The 17,465-nt window shown below is 25.6% G+C and overlaps 1 protein-coding gene across 3 annotated transcripts in view; it reads left to right on the top strand.

Moving 5' to 3' along the window:
- The first annotated feature begins 1,497 nt into the window (after positions 1 to 1,497).
- Positions 1,498 to 17,465, top strand: part of LOC117171240 (LIM and senescent cell antigen-like-containing domain protein 1) — a 20,004-nt gene continuing 4,036 nt past the window's right edge. Inside the window, exons 1-7 of one of the 3 annotated variants that reach the window (XM_033358350.1) lie at positions 1,498 to 1,854; positions 2,039 to 2,124; positions 4,916 to 5,029; positions 7,958 to 8,070; positions 8,149 to 8,341; positions 11,680 to 11,821; positions 13,245 to 13,503. In XM_033358350.1, coding sequence (XP_033214241.1) covers positions 2,117 to 2,124; positions 4,916 to 5,029; positions 7,958 to 8,070; positions 8,149 to 8,341; positions 11,680 to 11,821; positions 13,245 to 13,503 — 829 coding nt within the window. In that variant the 5' untranslated portion in view covers positions 1,498 to 1,854; positions 2,039 to 2,116. Of the gene's footprint in view, positions 1,855 to 2,038; positions 2,125 to 2,286; positions 2,344 to 4,915; positions 5,030 to 7,957; positions 8,071 to 8,148; positions 8,342 to 11,679; positions 11,822 to 13,244; positions 13,504 to 17,465 lie in introns of those variants that run through there. The other 2 variants (XM_033358351.1, XM_033358352.1) reach the window with 2 other exon arrangements.

Below are 17,465 nucleotides of genomic sequence, written 5' to 3'. Positions count from 1 at the left end.
AAAAGTGAAATTATGGACAATAAGATTTTTTGGAAATTTGTCTATGATTTAGCTTCTATTTTAAAAGAATATTTTTGAGTTTTCAAAGATATTTAGACGTTTTTAAAGTTTTTAAAAGATAAAAAAACAATTAAGATCTTTAGAAAATTAAAAAACTTGTAAAAAATCTAGTTTTTCGTAAATGAAAAAAAAAACATTTAGTAACTTTTTAAGAATTTTGAAATGTTCCAAGGGAATAATAAAATTTGCTTACGATTCATGGAAAAATTTCAAGTGATTTTTCATTTGAAAAATTAATTCTAAGAGAAAACTGAAAAATATTTCGAAACATTTCCTAAAATTTGTAAAAAGAATATAGACGATTTAAAAGAAAAAATTGTCAAGATTAAAAAATGTAGGAAAACATTCGAGCATGTTTAAGAGATATTTAGTCATTTTTAAATGATTTAAAAATAACCGAAAACATGTAAAGATTTCAATTTTTTGTGTCGATTTTTGAAGATTAAAAAAGGTTTCTTAGAAATATTGAAAGGTTTCAAGAGAATGAAATAAACTTCATTAGATTTCTAGGAAAATTAAAAATGATTTTATTGCAAAAAAATTATTTTGAGAAAATATTTAAAAAGATTTTAAATCATTTCAAGATTTCCAAAATTTTGAAAAAAGAATCTTGTTTTCGTGAATTTTTAAAGATTTCGAAAGAATCAAACGATGTTTTCTAAATTCTTAGGACAATTTCAAATGATTTTTTGTTTAGAAAATAGCTCTGTAGATTCCGAGGAAAATTTCAAACGATTTTTCATTTTGACAAATAAATTTTGAAAGAATATTTTAAAACATTTCAGAAGGTTTTCAAAATTGTAAACAAAAATAATCTGGAAGATTTTGAGGCAATATTTCTAATTTTGTAGAATTTTTAATAAATTTTAGGCAAAATTCGAATCAATTAAAAAAGGAATTTAGGATTTTTAGAAATTGTAGAATTTTGTCAAGTATCTCATCGGAAACTTTTTATTGATATGCCTTTAAAAACAAACTGATATACTTATTTCCTTGTTCTCAGATATCAGAATTTAATTTTGGCTCTATTGTTAGTGTTAAAAAACTGTAAAGAAATAAATAGTTATTCGACATGTTTCATTTGTTTAAAAAAAAATGGTTGAATTTAATTTTTAAAATTTTTCTTAATTAAATATTATGCTAGTATCAATAAATAAATCGCTGCTGCGATATTTTGTGCCGAAATTTATATGTTGTTTATATAAATATGTTGACTCAATTTTTGTAAAGTTCAGTTATCATCGTTTCAAAATAAAGGCTGTATTTTTCAAATTTAAAATTATGTAATTTTAAATTATTTCATCTGCGCAGACTCAACACTTCACAGAAAACTATGTCCCGATTGGTCAACACTTCAGTCAAGGCGTTCAAGGTTAACCTAAAATATATAGTTTATAAATAAAGATATATGGTTTACTCCGATTACGGAAACATTTTTGTAGGTTTTGTACATAATTTCATGCTTTAAAACGTTTTTTTATGTTTATGTTTAAAAAATATTAAGGTTATGTTTCCAGTTGAAACGTTAAAAGCTTAAAATTGTCAAAATCCAGTTTTCCACGAAAGTCTTGAAAAGGGCAGAGATGCATTTCTGACATCCTATTGGTCGCCAGTTTACATTCATTTTACACCAATTATACATTCATATAGCTGCTCCAAATGTACACACAAGAGAAATTCTGTTTAATTTCCTGATGAATTAGTGTGGTGTGGGCGTGGAGGTTAACTTTGAGTGAAAAGTGAATCCAATTTCCAAGTGTCAAACGTGTTTTACTCCAAAACGGCATAAAAAAGGTAATTTGGAGACTATTTACAGTTACAACTTTCAGTTATATCCAAGAATGTGTTGGTTTAGTATACCCAGTTAAAACAAAATGTATTAAAAGTGTAAAAATTAATTAGTGAGTGGAGTATGAGTGCCAAATGAAAAGTGTCAAAATTGTCTCGTGTTCGTATATTTTCCTATTTATTTCGACAGGAAATAATAGAAAACGAGTGCTGTAGTGACAGATTTACTAGTCCTTCTCCAGATTAGGAAAATTTCTTACATCTGATTATGCCTGGGTAAGCCTAGCTTCCTATTTTCGGCAATGACTTCATCGCACGGTTATTTATATTTATTTTTTACAGTAGGCTCGAAGCTCGACTCAATTTGTTATGCATCTGTTGCAGCACAGTGCTTTATTCATTATTGTTTAATATTTTCTGCTGCGCCCAATTCACTTGTTTATATTTTCGATTCTTTAACCTCATTCGCTTTTTAGAATACTTACACAACTATAGGTAAATACACTAAAATATGGGTATACACTAACGTGAAATTGTTAAAAACTGCCATTTTTAATTCAAATCCTTTATAGCTAAATGACTTTAAAAAAGAAAAGAGGTTAAAATGAACAATTTCGTTTTAAGAAAATTCAAAATTATTTCCTTCTAATTTAAATAATTAAAAATTGTATAATTGTAAGAAGAAAGCCTTTTAATACTTGACCGAATATAAATTCAGAACACTTAGGAGATGTCCTGACTTTGTATTGCTCTCATGATTTTCTGATTTTTTATATTGTCCTTATTTTTCATTGTGATTGATCCATTCAATTTCAAAAACTTGAAATGTAGGGAATTTTACTAATATTTCAAGAGAAAGGAAAACATCGATAGCATAAAAAAATTGGAATTTCTGAAAGGTATTTTACAAAATTAACATATTTTAGAGATTGTACTCAATTATTGAAATAAAACAGTTGAACTCGAAAAATCTATTTGTATAATTTATAAGCATAGGGAATGAACACACAATTTTATTATTCTGCTGAAAATTCAACAATTTTGTTAAAAATAAAAAATCAATTCTTCTGGTTTAAAATTCAACTGTTTTGTTGAATGTTTGTCTTTTTGAGTTAAAAATTTAACTATTTGGCCTGATATTAACTTTTCTCGTTGAAAATTCACAATTTCGATTTGACAATTCACCTTTCTTTTATAGAAACTTCGTATTTTTGACATAAAAATTTCACATTTTGGATTAGTAGCTTTTTCCTAAGTGATTGAGAAATCTGTTTTGTTTGAAAATTTGACTTTTTGGTTTAAAAATTCATCTGATACCGTAGAAATTTAATTTTTCCTGGCTACCCATGTAACTCTCTTTGGTTCCAAATTATAATATTTTTTGAGCGAAATATTAATTATAAATTTTTTAAAATGCTTCATCAATTTAATTTTTAATTTTTTATTCTTTGTCGAAAATTGATTTTTAATCGATCAAAAATTATTTTATTTTACTTTAAATTCAACTGTTCCATTTAAGGTTAAAAATTTCTATTTTTTAGTTGAAAATGCACGTATTTTGTTGAAAGTTAATTTCTGTAGTTAAAAATGTATCTATTTTGAGGACCATTTTGTGTTTTTTTTTAATGTTCGAACTAAAAAATTTTTAGATAGAAAATGTGTAAGGACTAATTAAAATAAAGCTTGATAAATTATAGCACTTCAAATTAACCCCGCGTTTAAAATTGAGGAATTAATCGATAAAATTTTCCATTCAAACCCTTTGCAGCCAAATAATTTTAAACTAGGAAGGTTTAAATTGAATCCTTTCAGGTTAATAAAGTTCCAAATTATTTGATACTATTTTAAATAATTAAACATTAGATAATGTTAAAAAGAAAGCCTTTTAATACGTGAGCGACTATCAATTCAGAATACTCAAAATCTCAGTATGAGATTCAAAAACATAGACTTTCTTCTTTACATAAATTGTTCTGAATTAAGCTATTGCCAGTTAAGAGTTTTATAATTGAAAAAGTTTGAAGAATAATTTCAATGTTTTTGAGATCCTCAAAATAAAGTGTTTAATTTCTGTGGCTTCTGATTTTTAATTGTATCATTTTTTATGTTTTTATTCCACATTTCAAGTTTTTGGAAAAACCGAATTAAAAACGCTTTAAAATTTGGAAATCACTAGAGTTAACTGTTAAGAATGTTATGAAAACTTTCAAGTTCCAAAGCTTTAAAATTCGATTAAATTGAAACCTATAAGCTTCAATTTTTTAAACCGAAAAATTTTGAGTCTAAAATTGGAAAAAAATTTACTATGCCCTACATTTTCTGAATAACCAATTTTATTATTTGAAAATATCTCGAATTTGTGCTATAAAATATGAGTTGTGACATTTAGTTTTAGAAGTTTATAAAAATATTAAAACATTCCCATTTGAATTTCTTTGTTCATGAAGTTTCTAATGAAGTTCTTCACGTAGGTGTTAATAGTTCTATACAGTTGCTTCACGCCCGCATAGGTTTAGCCACACCGTTTCGTTTTAAATCTATTTGACCTAAAAATTTCTAAACTATTTTTGGAATTTACACAACATTTGCAGGGCACATCAAATATATTTTATTTGTATCAATTTTTTTTGAGGTATCTAGTTGCAAGCGTGTTATATTTAAAGTTGATTCCATTCGCTCAGAATCATAAAATTCAAGTTTTTAAAGTATATCATTTTAGTTTTGACTGTTTCAAAAAATAGAAATTGACAATACTATTTTTATTACGAAAGACACATTTGATAATTTTTTAAATTGTAATAATTGCCAATAGTAAGCCTGAAATTATTATACTATCATTTTTAACTTAGCCAGTAATATTAATATAAAAAATTAACAAAATAGTTTCCTTAGTTTTAATACATTGGCTTTTCATAGTTGCTAACTTCCAATATACATTAATAAACATAACATGTATAATAATATCGCAGGGATTTTGAACTAAAAAGGCTAATTGAATTGTCTTTGATATCCATAAAAGTTATGTTTTGATCTCATAATTTTATAGCCCATCCTTGTTTCTTTTTAGGATTACAGGAATGTCAATGGATCACATGTTTTGCTCTCGTTGTCGAGAAGGATTCGAACCCCATGAAAAAATCGTCAATTCCAATGGAGAACTCTGGCATCCTCAGTGCTTCGTGTAAGTTTTCACATTTCCCTTTTTACCCCATTTTTAGAAGAATGCCTCTTTATTTTTCCTGTTTTCAAGAAACTTCCTCTTTTGTCACCTAAATGCGGACTGAATTAATAGAACCCGATACAAAAATTTAACTATTTTTTGTTGAATGTTAATTCTGTTCAATTTAAAAGTCTACTATATATTTTATATTATTCATTTATGATCGAAATGAAATCTGTGTTTTTATGAAGCATTTTATACGTCAAAATTAAACCTCCAAATGTTCTCCTTTCCGTCTCATTAGAGACTAATGTGTAACCAAAAGAAAAAAGAGGGAAAAAAAGGAAAGAGTCAATCAAAAATTCAAATTCACAAAATATCTGAAACTAAAAACATAGAGATTAATATAAACGGTTATTTTGCTACAATTTTCCACTCTTTGGTGATAATTGATTTGCGCATATAAAATTTCACTATCGTCTTATTTCCCCAAATACCTATTAATTTTTCTAAAATCCATAATTCCACTCATTCTTTTAATTGAGGCATAAGTTTTTTTAATTCAATTTATCGAAAATACATATTTTTTGTTTAAATATTGCTTACAGGATTTTTGGAAATTATCAATTTTGAGGAATGTCTGATTCTTTTGGATTATTTATTACTATTATTTATTACTATTGTATTCTGAGCTCAGAATTCATCTCTTTTGATTAATAATTCTACTATTTGGTTGAAAATTCAATTTTTTTACTTGAAAATTAATTTTATTAACTGAAAATTTGAGTACACCATTATTGACTGGAAATTGGTCGTGTGTAATCGAAAATTCAGCAATTTGGTGGAAAGTGTATATACTTTGTTGCGAATCTAAATCCGCCTTTTTTATAGAAAGTTAAATTTCCTGATTGAAAATGTAACTGGTTGGTTAAAAGTTAAATTATTTTTTAAGCATTAATTTTATGAGTTGAAAATGCATCTCTTCTATTGCAAATTGAACTATTTGGTTGAAAATTAATTTTTTTAACTGATAATTTAACTATTATATTATTGGTTAAAAATTGATTGAAAATTCATCAATTTGATGTAAAATGTAAGTATTTTGTTGTAAATTCATCTTCTTTCATAGGAAATTAATATTCTTGTTTGCGAATTTTATTTCTTGGTTCAAAGTGGAACCAATTTGTTAAAAAATCATTTAATGAGTTAAAAATCCATATTTTTTGTTGAAAATTGAACTATTTGGTTGAAAATTAATTTTTTTCTTTTGTTGAAAACGTATTTTTTTACTGAAAATATAACTATTCTATTATTCGTTCAGAATTGATCGTTTTCTGTTTGAAAATTCCAGAATTTAGTGGAAATTTGATATATTTTGTTGTAAATTCGTATTTTTTGGTAAAAAATTAAGCTCCTTGATAGAAAATTTAACTACTGCGTTTAAATTTCAATTTATTTATTATAAACTCACATTTGTGTTAAATATTTATTATTTTTGTTAAAAATTCAAACATTTTATTTAAAATTTCATTATTTTGGCTTGAAAATTCAACTATTTGGTTGAAAATACAACTATTTTTTATTCAAGTTTAATCTTTTCTGCTTAAAAATTCTATCATTTGGTAGATATTTTTTCTTTGTAGATTAAACATTCAACTCTTTGGTAAAAAATTCAATTATTTTAAAAATCCAACGCTTTGGTTACAAGTTTAATTATTTTGTTGAAAATTCTGTTTTTTCTTGGTTGAAAATTAATTTTTCAATCTGAAAATTTAACTTCTATTATTGGTTAAAATTGATCGTTTTTAAGTGAAAATTTAACAATTTGGATGTTAAATTGATATATTTCGTTGTAAACTCGTCTTTTTCTGTAATAAATTAATCTTCTTGATTGAAAATTTCATTATTGGTTGAAAGGTGAATTTCTTTGTTAAAAATTCATTTTTGTTGGTAAGATTCATCATCTTAGTACAAATGCAACTATTTGGTTGAAAATAAATTGTTTCTGGTTCAAGTTTAATCCTTTTTTGTTACAAAAAATCAACTATTTAATTAAAAACTCATCATTTTTGTTTGGCAGTTCATATTTTCGGGTTTAAAACGCAACTTTTTTCCCAAAAGATTCGACTATTTAGCTTGAAAACTCAACTATGTCGTTGAAAATTCAGCTCTTTTGGTACAAATGAATCTTTTTTGGCTGATAATTCAACTATTTTGTTGAAAATACAAAAGGCTATGACTTGAAATTTTAAGCGTTTCATATTTAATTCAATATTGTACCTATACATTCATTTTATTTAAAAGAATTCGACACTTGCATTCAATATGAGTCTTATGTGCTGACTGTGTTGGGCTGTAAAGTCTGTTAAATATTATTTTTGTGTTTTAATGTAGAGGCTTATTAAATTTAATTGGAAAAACAAATGTTGATCTAAATGGGGGGGGGGGGGGCTCATATCAGTCACGTCACCTTGAAGAGTTCAAGCTTTATGTGATGATCTGTTAATAAGAATTATTTAAATTAATTTTCTACAGAAAAAGATGAATTTACAAAAAAATACATAAATTTTACGATGGAATTTTCAATCAAATAGTTAAATTTAACTAAAATGATCAATCTTTACCAATGCAAATTAATTTTTCATAAAGAAATTCAACTTTTAACCGGTATTTAAACTTTTAATCAAGAAGTTTAATTTTCTACAGAAAAAGAAGAATTTACAAGAACATCAATACATTTTATGTTCAGAATTTCCAATTAAAAACGATAACTTATCAACTAATAATGTAAGTTTAATTTTCAGGTTAAAAAATTAATTTTCAACTAAGAAAAAACGAATTTTCGACCAAATAAGGGGTGGAAAACGTTTTCAAAAAAGCGTGACGTATTTTTTGAACTATCAGCTATGATAAGTATCTATCTATTATAATTATATGTTAATTTTTCAGATGTGCACAATGTTTTCGTCCATTCCCAGAGGGAATATTTTATGAATTCGAAGGACGGAAATACTGTGAACATGATTTCCATGTCTTGTTTGCTCCATGCTGTGGCAAGTGTGGTAAGATTATTCTCTCATAAAGAATCTCCTTATTTAAGGAAATAAGAGAAATGATTAATACTAAATAAATCTGACTAGGTGAGTTCGTCATCGGGAGGGTCATCAAAGCCATGAACGCGAATTGGCATCCAGGATGTTTCCGATGCGAAGAATGTAATGGGGAATTGGCAGATGCTGGATTCATCAAATGCCAGGGAAGAGCTCTTTGTCATACTTGCAATGCTAGAATAAAAGCTGGTGCTCTTGGGAAACACATTTGTCATCAATGCCAGTAGGTTTATCTTTCAATACCTTAATTTTTTTTTAAATTTGAATGATCTTAAATTAGGATTGAAAAAGAATTAATTCTAAATAATAATAGGCCTCGGACTCACCGCACTATTGACACGATTTTGACAGATTTTTGGGCGATGACATTTCTTTACTTTTACTTGAAAATTATTTTTAAATTTCTTTCGTAATTAACTAGAATAATATGTCTGCCATTTCAACAAATCACTTAATTTTCAATAAAAAAGAAGTAACTTTCCACAAAGCAGTTTGATTTTGTGCCAAATAGTTTAATTGTCTATCAAATTGTTAAATTTTCAACCAAAAGTTAAACTGCAACCAATCAGCAATCTTTTTAACAAAACAGTTAAATTTTCAGTTGAAGAAATTGATTTTTAACAACAACAACAAAAAACGAATTTTGAACTAAAATTATGGATCATCAACCAAAAAATGAAATTTAAAAAAAGCACACCGGGAAATTGTGTCAGTCTGACTGATTAGGGGTCTCCCATCTCAATTATTTTCTACCGACTAGATTTTTTCGTGAATTTATTTAGGATTATTCTCGAAACGACGTTAGACAGTGTGGAAAGAGGGCTAAATCTGACTGTTTCTCATGAATTAGCAAAGTAGTTTAACTTTCAAACAAGTAGTTGAATCTGCAATGAAAAAAACATGAATTCTTAAGAAAAATGTAATAGTTGCTATTTCAACCAAGAAAATATTTTCGATATAAATCAAGAACAGTTGAATTTTTATATTTTTCCTTTTCTCAATTTTTTAAACTACATAGTTTAATTTTAAACTAAAAAAGATCAATCTTAAAAAAATGGAGTAGTTAAATTTTCATTCAAGAGAATTAATTTTCAATAAAAAAGAAGTAACTTTCCACAAAGCAGTTTGATTTTGTGGCAAATAGTTTAATTGTCTTTCAAATTGTTAAACTTTTAACCAAAAGTTAAACTGCAACTAATCAGCAGAATTTTAAACAAAATAGTTAGATTTTCAACTGAAGAAACTGATTTTTAATAATAAGAAAAAAAATAATTTTGAACTGAAATTATGGATCATCAACCAAAAAATGACCTTTAAAAAAGTAGTTCAATTTTCAACCAAATAGTTATATTTTTAACAAACAAAAGTTATTTACTGTCAGAAAAATAAGAATTTTCAATAAAATACATAAATTTGTGATCAAATAGTTAAATTTTCAACCAAATTGTTGAACTTTCAACCAAAAAGAATAATTTTCAGTACAGAAGACCAACTTTATACAAAAAGAAAATAATTCTCAACAAAATACATAAATTTTTAACCTAATAGTTGAATTCTTAACCAAGAAGATTATTTTTCTACCAAAAAAGATGAATTTGAACAAAAGACATAAATTTATAACCAAATATTTGAATTTTCTACCAAAAAGATGAATTTTCAACTAAATATTAGTTTGAACGACTGTGATGTTAGTGAAAATTTCTTTTGATTAATTTTTAGTTGATGTTTTTTCTTTTCTCAATTTTTTAAACTAAATAGTTGAATTTTAAACGAAAAAAGACCAACTTTTAAAAAATGGAGTAGTTAAATTTTAATTTAAGAGAATTAATTTTCAATAAAAAAGAAGTAACTTTCCACAAAGCAGATTGATTTTGTGGCAAATAGTTTAATTGTCTTTCAAATTGTTAAATTTTTAACTAAAAGTTAAACTGCAACTAATCAGCAGAATTTTAAACAAAATAGTTAGATTCTCAACTGAATAAAACTGATTTTTAATAAGAAGAAAAAAAATTAATTTTGAATTAAAATTATGGATCATCAACCAAAAAATACCCTTTAAAAAAGTAGTTCAATTTTCAACCAAATAGTTGAACTTTCAACCAAAAAGAATAATTTTCAGTACAGAAGACCAACTTTATACAAAATAAAAAAAGAATTCTCAACAAAATACATAAATTTTTAACCTAATAGTTGAATTCTTAACCAAGAAGATTATTTTTCTATCAAAAAAGATGAATTTGAACAAAAGACATAAATTTATAACCAAATATTTGAATTTTCTACCAAAAAGATGAATTTTCAACTAAATATTAGTTTGAACGACTGTGATGTTAGTGAAAATTTCTTTTGATTAATTTTTAGTTGATGTTTTTTCTTTTCTCAATTTTTTAAACTAAATAGTTGACTTTTAAACGAAAAAAGACCAACTTTAAAAAAATGGAGTAGTTAAATTTTAATTTAAGAGAATTAATTTTCAATAAAAAAGAAGTAACTTTCCACAAAGCAGTTTGATTTTGTGGCAAATAGTTTAATTGTCTTTCAAATTGTTAAATTTTCAACCAAAAGTTAAACTGCAACCAATCAGCAATCTTTTTAACAAAACAGTTAAATTTTCAGTTGAAGAAATTGATTTTTAACAACAACAACAACAACAAACGAATTTTGAACTAAAATTATGGATCATCAACCAAAAAATGAAATTTAAAAAAAGTAATTCAATTTTCAACCAAATAGTTATATTTTTAGCAAATAAAAGTTATTTACTGCCAGACAAATAAGAATTTTCAATAAAATATATAAATTTGTGGTCAAATAGTTAAATTTTCGACCAAACTGTTGAAGTTTGTACAACATAGTTGAATTTTCAGTCCAAACAAATTAATTTTTAATCAGACAGTGGCATTTTTAACAAAAAATTGTCAAATTTCTACAAAATAAGACGAATTTTCAATGTAACACTTGAATTTTTAACAAAAGATACAACTTTGAACCTAATTATAACATTTTGAATTAAGTGGTACATTTTTTTAACAAAAAATTTGACAGTAGACATTTTAACTGAAAAAAATGCACTTTACACCAAAAATAATCAGATTTTCTTATTTGGGTTTTATTATTTCAGTTCGCATATCAATGGAAAAATGAGAAAAAGCAGGGACTAGGGAAAAACTGTGAATAGAATAAATAGATAAATATAAATAATAGATAAATAAATAGATAAATAAATAGGATATTTTAAATCATTTATAGACTAAAGAATAACATTTTAAATAAAAATTAAATTTCATGTTTAATACTTTCAAAATATTAGGTTAGAAAACTGGAAATTTTGCGTAAAAATAAAGTTAATTTTATATTGCACATGTTTTTATTTCAGACCATACATTGTTTAATTCGGATTACATATACGCTTAATACTTGAAAAACTTTATCACACTACTGTGACACTATTTTTTTTTAAATTTGTGCCACCATTTATACCATTTTTGATATCCGAACTGATTCCGAGGCCTGTAATAAATATATAGTTGTAATAAAATAACTAAATTAAATTTTTTTTAGTGGCGTTATCGATGACAAACCCCTTCGATTCCGTGGTGAGGTTTATCACCCTTATCACTACAATTGTGCTTCGTGTGGAGTTGAATTAAATTCGGATGCGAGGGAAGTACGATCACGACCAGGATATGCCGTAAACGAGATGGTGTGGATCCAATAACTAACTTTTTTACATCATAATCAGGATGACATCTGAACGGGAAATGACAGTCAATTTATTTTCAGACTGAGAATTTTACAAATTAAAAAAAAATCGGTCCAACTGTGATTTTAACTATGTTTTAAATAATTGCTTAAATTTGTATCCCTTTCAAATATGGTATCATTCAGTTTAGAGTGCAGATTCTGAAAATCTTCCACTTTAAAAATTGTGCATTTTAGATTTAAATTTTTAAGCGTACATTTTAATTAAAAGAATTTAAAAATGCAATTTCAAAGACTTGAACAATTAAAAATTAGAAGCGGTTGAAATCGAAGATTTTAGATCAAACACATTTTTAATTGATCAACTGTGGTTATAAATTAATAATGATTTTTGAAATTTGACTGTACTTTAAGATTTAAAAAAAAATTATAATTGATTTTACAAGACGTTTCGGAGTTAGTTCACAACTTTAAAATGTCCAGATTCTAGCGTTCAAAATTAAACTGTTTCAACAGGAAAGTTTTTAATTGTTAATTTTTTAATTGTTCTATATAAAAAAATTTAATTTGTATGTCAAATCGGCTACTCGTGTCGAAATTGCCGTACAAATAGCCCACGGCCCAATTTAAAAGAAAATATAGATTTTTGCAGATTTTGAACAAAAAATTTAGAACCTTTATAATAATTATGAAAGGCTTTAAAATAATAAAAAAACATTTCCTAGAAAAATTGAAAATGATTTTTTATTTTAAAAAGTTAATTTTATCAGAATTTCCAAAAAGATTAAAAAAGATTTACAAAATTATTAAAAATAAGTGTCGATGATTTTAAGGAAATTTTTTTAATTCGGTAGAATTTTAAAATAATTTTCATGACATTTTTTTATGAAAAATTCGAATCATTTTAAAGAATGTTTAGAAGTTCTAAAAAAAATTCAAAAATAATTTAAAATGTGAAAAAATGTAAAACAACATGTAGATGTTTCAAGATTTTGAAATAAAATTCCGAAGCATTTAAAATTTTCTTAAACAATTTCAAATGAAAATAATTGGACTTTTAATATAACATGTGTTCAGTTTATAAAAAAATGTAATCGCTCAATGTTTAATGTTTCGAACATAAAGTTGCTTTAAATGTCATATTTAATATTTTTTTTAATTAATTGATTGATTCTTCAATTTAGAGCATTGCAAAGTTGAAAAGTGTTAGTAGCTTCCACTTTGAGTGTTTTTATTTGCAGCTTAGTTTTTATTATTTCAAATCGAAAATTTTTGAGTTTCAGTGTTAGATTTTTGAAACTTCATTGACCTTGAAAAATGTTTGCGAACCGGGATTTTTTTTTATTAAAACGACCACCCTGATAATGCAAGTGAAGTCCTCTATTATATTTTCTAAAGATTCAAAATTTATTCATTATTTGCAGAACGAGTTATATTGCTTGAGATGCCACGACAAAATGGGCGTTCCAATTTGCGGAGCTTGTCGACGCCCGATAGAAGAACGAGTGGTCACTGCGCTTGGAAAGCACTGGCACGTGGAGCATTTTGTTTGTGCAAAATGCGAGAAACCTTTCCTGGGACATCGACATTACGAGAAAAAGGGTCTTGCCTATTGCGAGACTCATTATCATCAACTTTTCGGCAATCTTTGCTTCGTTTGCAATCAAGTTATCGCAGGCGATGGTAAATCTTTCAAATTACCCTTCATTTTATTTATTAAATTATCCTAAATAAATAATATTAGAAAATAAGTAAAAGGTTCAGATTTAGGAAATTAATTTCAGGATAAATCAAAATTAAAATTGCTTATTAACGTGCATCATTCAAATTCAACTAGGAAATTTCCTAGACATTAAAAAAACAAGCAAAGAAAAAGAAAGCAACCTTTAAATCACTTTCACCCTTTTCTCGCCCTTTTTTAAAATCACAATAAAAACGTGAATTGAATACCAAATGCAGCAGAAGACAAAAAAACTTATTTTCTGTATCACAAAAAAACTTCCATGATCATTGAATTATTGATTAATTACTAATGATAATTAATTTAAAAATGCTTACTCTTGAAGTTGAAACTTTTCACATTGAAAGTAATCTAAACAAATCTGTATGGAACTCTTGAATTTTAAACTTTTGAAATTAAATCTGAAATATTTTTTGATTTAAATTCTCAATAATTTACACGCATAAAATAGAGGCTGTCAACATTATGGACAATTTTTATTTAAAGGTTGTTAAACTACAAAATTGGGAATTTTAAACTATTATAAACTGAACATTTGAAATATTAGTGGTTAAAAAATATAAATCCACGTTATTATGTTCAATGGTCTAAATTGAAAAATTATTCAAACAATTTCTGACATGCTCAAAATTATATAATTTGGAGGCAATTTTCAGTTAGAAACAGTAAAAAAGGAACGACAGTAAATTTTGGTTTAAAACTAAATACTTTTTACATCACAACTTAAATTGTTTTTATTGCAAGTCATTTGAAATCAATAATTCTGCAATTGTTATGTATACATCAAAGTTCAGAATTTTTACTTTAAGATTAAACAAAAAGAAATAATTAAAATTGTGACGTTCAAAGAGTAATTGTAGCATTCTGAAATTATATCCATTCAAGGCTTTCTTTTTTTAACAAGACAGTTTCAAATTGTTCAGTTTTGCATATTTGATTTATAATTGCTAACATTAAATTAGCAGTTAATACTACTAAATATGTAAAGAGATATTATTTTTTTTAGCTAAAAAATTCAAATTGCATGGGTTAAAAATTAATACTTTAAACTGAAACAATATTTGGACATAGAATTTGAAATTCAATACAATTGTTTAATTATGAATCAATTAATTAAAAATTTCATAAAAAATGAAAATAGTTTATAAACTTTAGTGTGGCCGTTTTAATTATAAAAAATTTTCCCGGTATGTGAACTCGAAGTCTAACCATTTTCCATTTGAATTAATGAAAACTGAACTGTAAATCAAAACACTCAACATGGAACTCTTAAATTTTAAACATTTAAAATTGAATTTTGAAACCTTTTTAATTCAAGAATTTAATATTCAAATGTTCAATAACTTACACCTATTAAATTTAAAGTACTAACACTTTTCAATGAATCAATTTTTATTAAATGCATTTAAATTGAAAAATTTAGAATGTTTTAACTTTTATAACTTGTTGAGTTCGAAGATGCAGTTTCAAAAATATGAATCCATATTATCACTTTCATTGCTCTAAAGTGAAAAATCAATCAATAAATTTTTTTGTTTGTTAAATTATAGTATTTGAACCAATTTTAAGCTAGAAAAATTAAAACTTGAATGATTACATTTTTTTAAATTGAAAAATTTATAGAAGTTGAATTATTTTTATTATAGACAGGTTAGATATACTAAAAAGCTTCATTTTATTTTGATCTTGAAATATCTACATTTTGTTTCAAATTTAGAATTATTATAAAAGGTTGTTCGTAACTTCTAAATATCTTTAAAAATGATTCATATTTCAAATAATTCTTCAAAATAATATATCATTCTCAATTTTTCTAGCAATCTTAAGAAAATGTTTTTATTCTTTTGAAGCCTTTTACAATTCTTAGACATCTTATACATTTTTTATTCAAAATCTGCAAAAATCTACATTTTGTTTTAAATTAGGCCATGATTATTTTACAATTTATATTTACAGCTGATCAAGTAAATTTGTAATAAATCGAAAATCTTAAATGTTTTTAATTTTCAATTGCTTAGGTCTTCCAAGACTGAATTTTAAAATTCTTTAAATTATAAATTTACGCTCATAAATAAAAATCTAAAATTTTTTAAATAAAATATTTTCGAACGACGCATTATAAACTGAATGACATCATAATTAAAAAAGATAAAAATTCAACTAATTATTTTAAAAATTGTTAAAATCAAACTTGGGACAGATTTCCCTTCTAAAATTTGCAAACTTCTCGGTCAAAAAATAAATGAACTGTCGTTTCCCGGTCCAGCAGCCACGCTGTTAAGTTTCAGTTGGACGATCATTTTTGTTTCAATGTTTTATAATTAAAATTTAAAGCCTTAGAATTTTAATATTTCAATTTTTAACGCACATATTAGTAAATTTTATAATTTTTAATAGATTTGGAATTTTTTTATAAAATGTATTGTTGTTCAATGTTTCATAATCGTTCATAATTTTTTAAAAACCTTTAATTTATATTTACAGTTAATAAACTTAAAAATTTTTTAAATAAAAAATTTTGAATTACGAATGCTTATAATCATTTTGCAATTGTTTCATTCTTCAAAACTGCATTTTTTAATTCTTTCAGTTGAAAATGTACACTTAAATATGAAGACCTATTATAGAAAGAGTTTAAACTAAAAGATTTAAGAACAACGCTTGGTAAACTGAATGATTTTTTAATTGGAAACTTTAACAATGGATAAAATTTACTTTTTATTCATGTTTATTCTTTCATTTTTAAAACATTTTTTTTATAATTCCTGTTTTGGATAATAATTAATTTGAAGAGCGAATATTTCATATTAAACCTGTTTTTCACAAGCTGGAGAACAATAATATAAAGTAAATATTACATAAAATTGTAAAAACAATTTAAGGATGTACACTATGTACAGTCAGTCTCAAAACAGTAATGATTTAAAGATTTAGTTTTTCCTTTCTCTTTAGGGAAAAGTTACCATTCCTTTATAATCCTAATGATGCAGTATTCATTTTATTCATAAAAGGATTCTCTAAATTTCTATTTGGGTGAATTTTAGTAACAAAATTAATTTAAAAAGCAAACAGTTATTATTGTTATAAACAACGATAGTCCAAATTTTACTAAACCTAAAGAGAAAGCAAAAACTAAAATCCTAATTATAATTACTGTTAATGTAACAATTTTAACTTGAATTATTTTTTCTAAACTGCAGTTAGATATTTTCAAAAAGATTTTCAGAAACCAATAATATGTCTATTTTTGTCGATTTTATCAATCATTTCGAAGATTGGCGACTTTTGAGATTGATTGTACTTAGTGTAAATCCTTAATAATACGATCAACTTTTTTAACCCTTAAAGGGCGGCACACTTCCGTAAAATTACATAAAGAGCATACTGAGTGTTAGACACCTAAGGGTATTCAAACGTGTGCTGTGCCGACGGTATTGCATAGTTTTTTACAAGAAAATCAATTAATGATATTTAATCTATCTAGTTTGAGGAGAAACAGGTTTCATGAGAGTTTTTTAAATTTAAAGTAGTTTAAAAAATCCTTTTTGGAAAAAAAATCCGCCCGCTCCGCGGGCACATTCTAATAGCGCGATATGCGCGCGGCTCGCTAGTTTGAGCGCGCCTAGGGCGCGCGAAGGTTGGTTTTTGCGCTCCGCGCTTGATAATATTTTTATCTCGCGCTCCGTGTTCGATAATGCCTTTACCTCGCGCTCCGCGCTCGATTTTTGTATATTCCTGACACTTATGCACAGATTTTTTCAAAGTAAAGGTCAAAATGTCGACAACAGTAATTTGGTGATAGCATATTACGAGGGTAGTTCAATAAGTCCTTAGAATGACCAACAGATGGCGCGCGAATCGCTCCAAATCATCTGTTTTCAGTCAGCACCACTCCCGACTAGAT

This window comes from Belonocnema kinseyi, chromosome 4, assembly GCF_010883055.1.
Source record: "Belonocnema kinseyi isolate 2016_QV_RU_SX_M_011 chromosome 4, B_treatae_v1, whole genome shotgun sequence".
Taxonomy (NCBI): domain Eukaryota; kingdom Metazoa; phylum Arthropoda; class Insecta; order Hymenoptera; family Cynipidae; genus Belonocnema; species Belonocnema kinseyi.
Note: the sequence above shows the minus strand (reverse complement) of the source record. Positions and strands in the feature narration are given on the sequence as shown.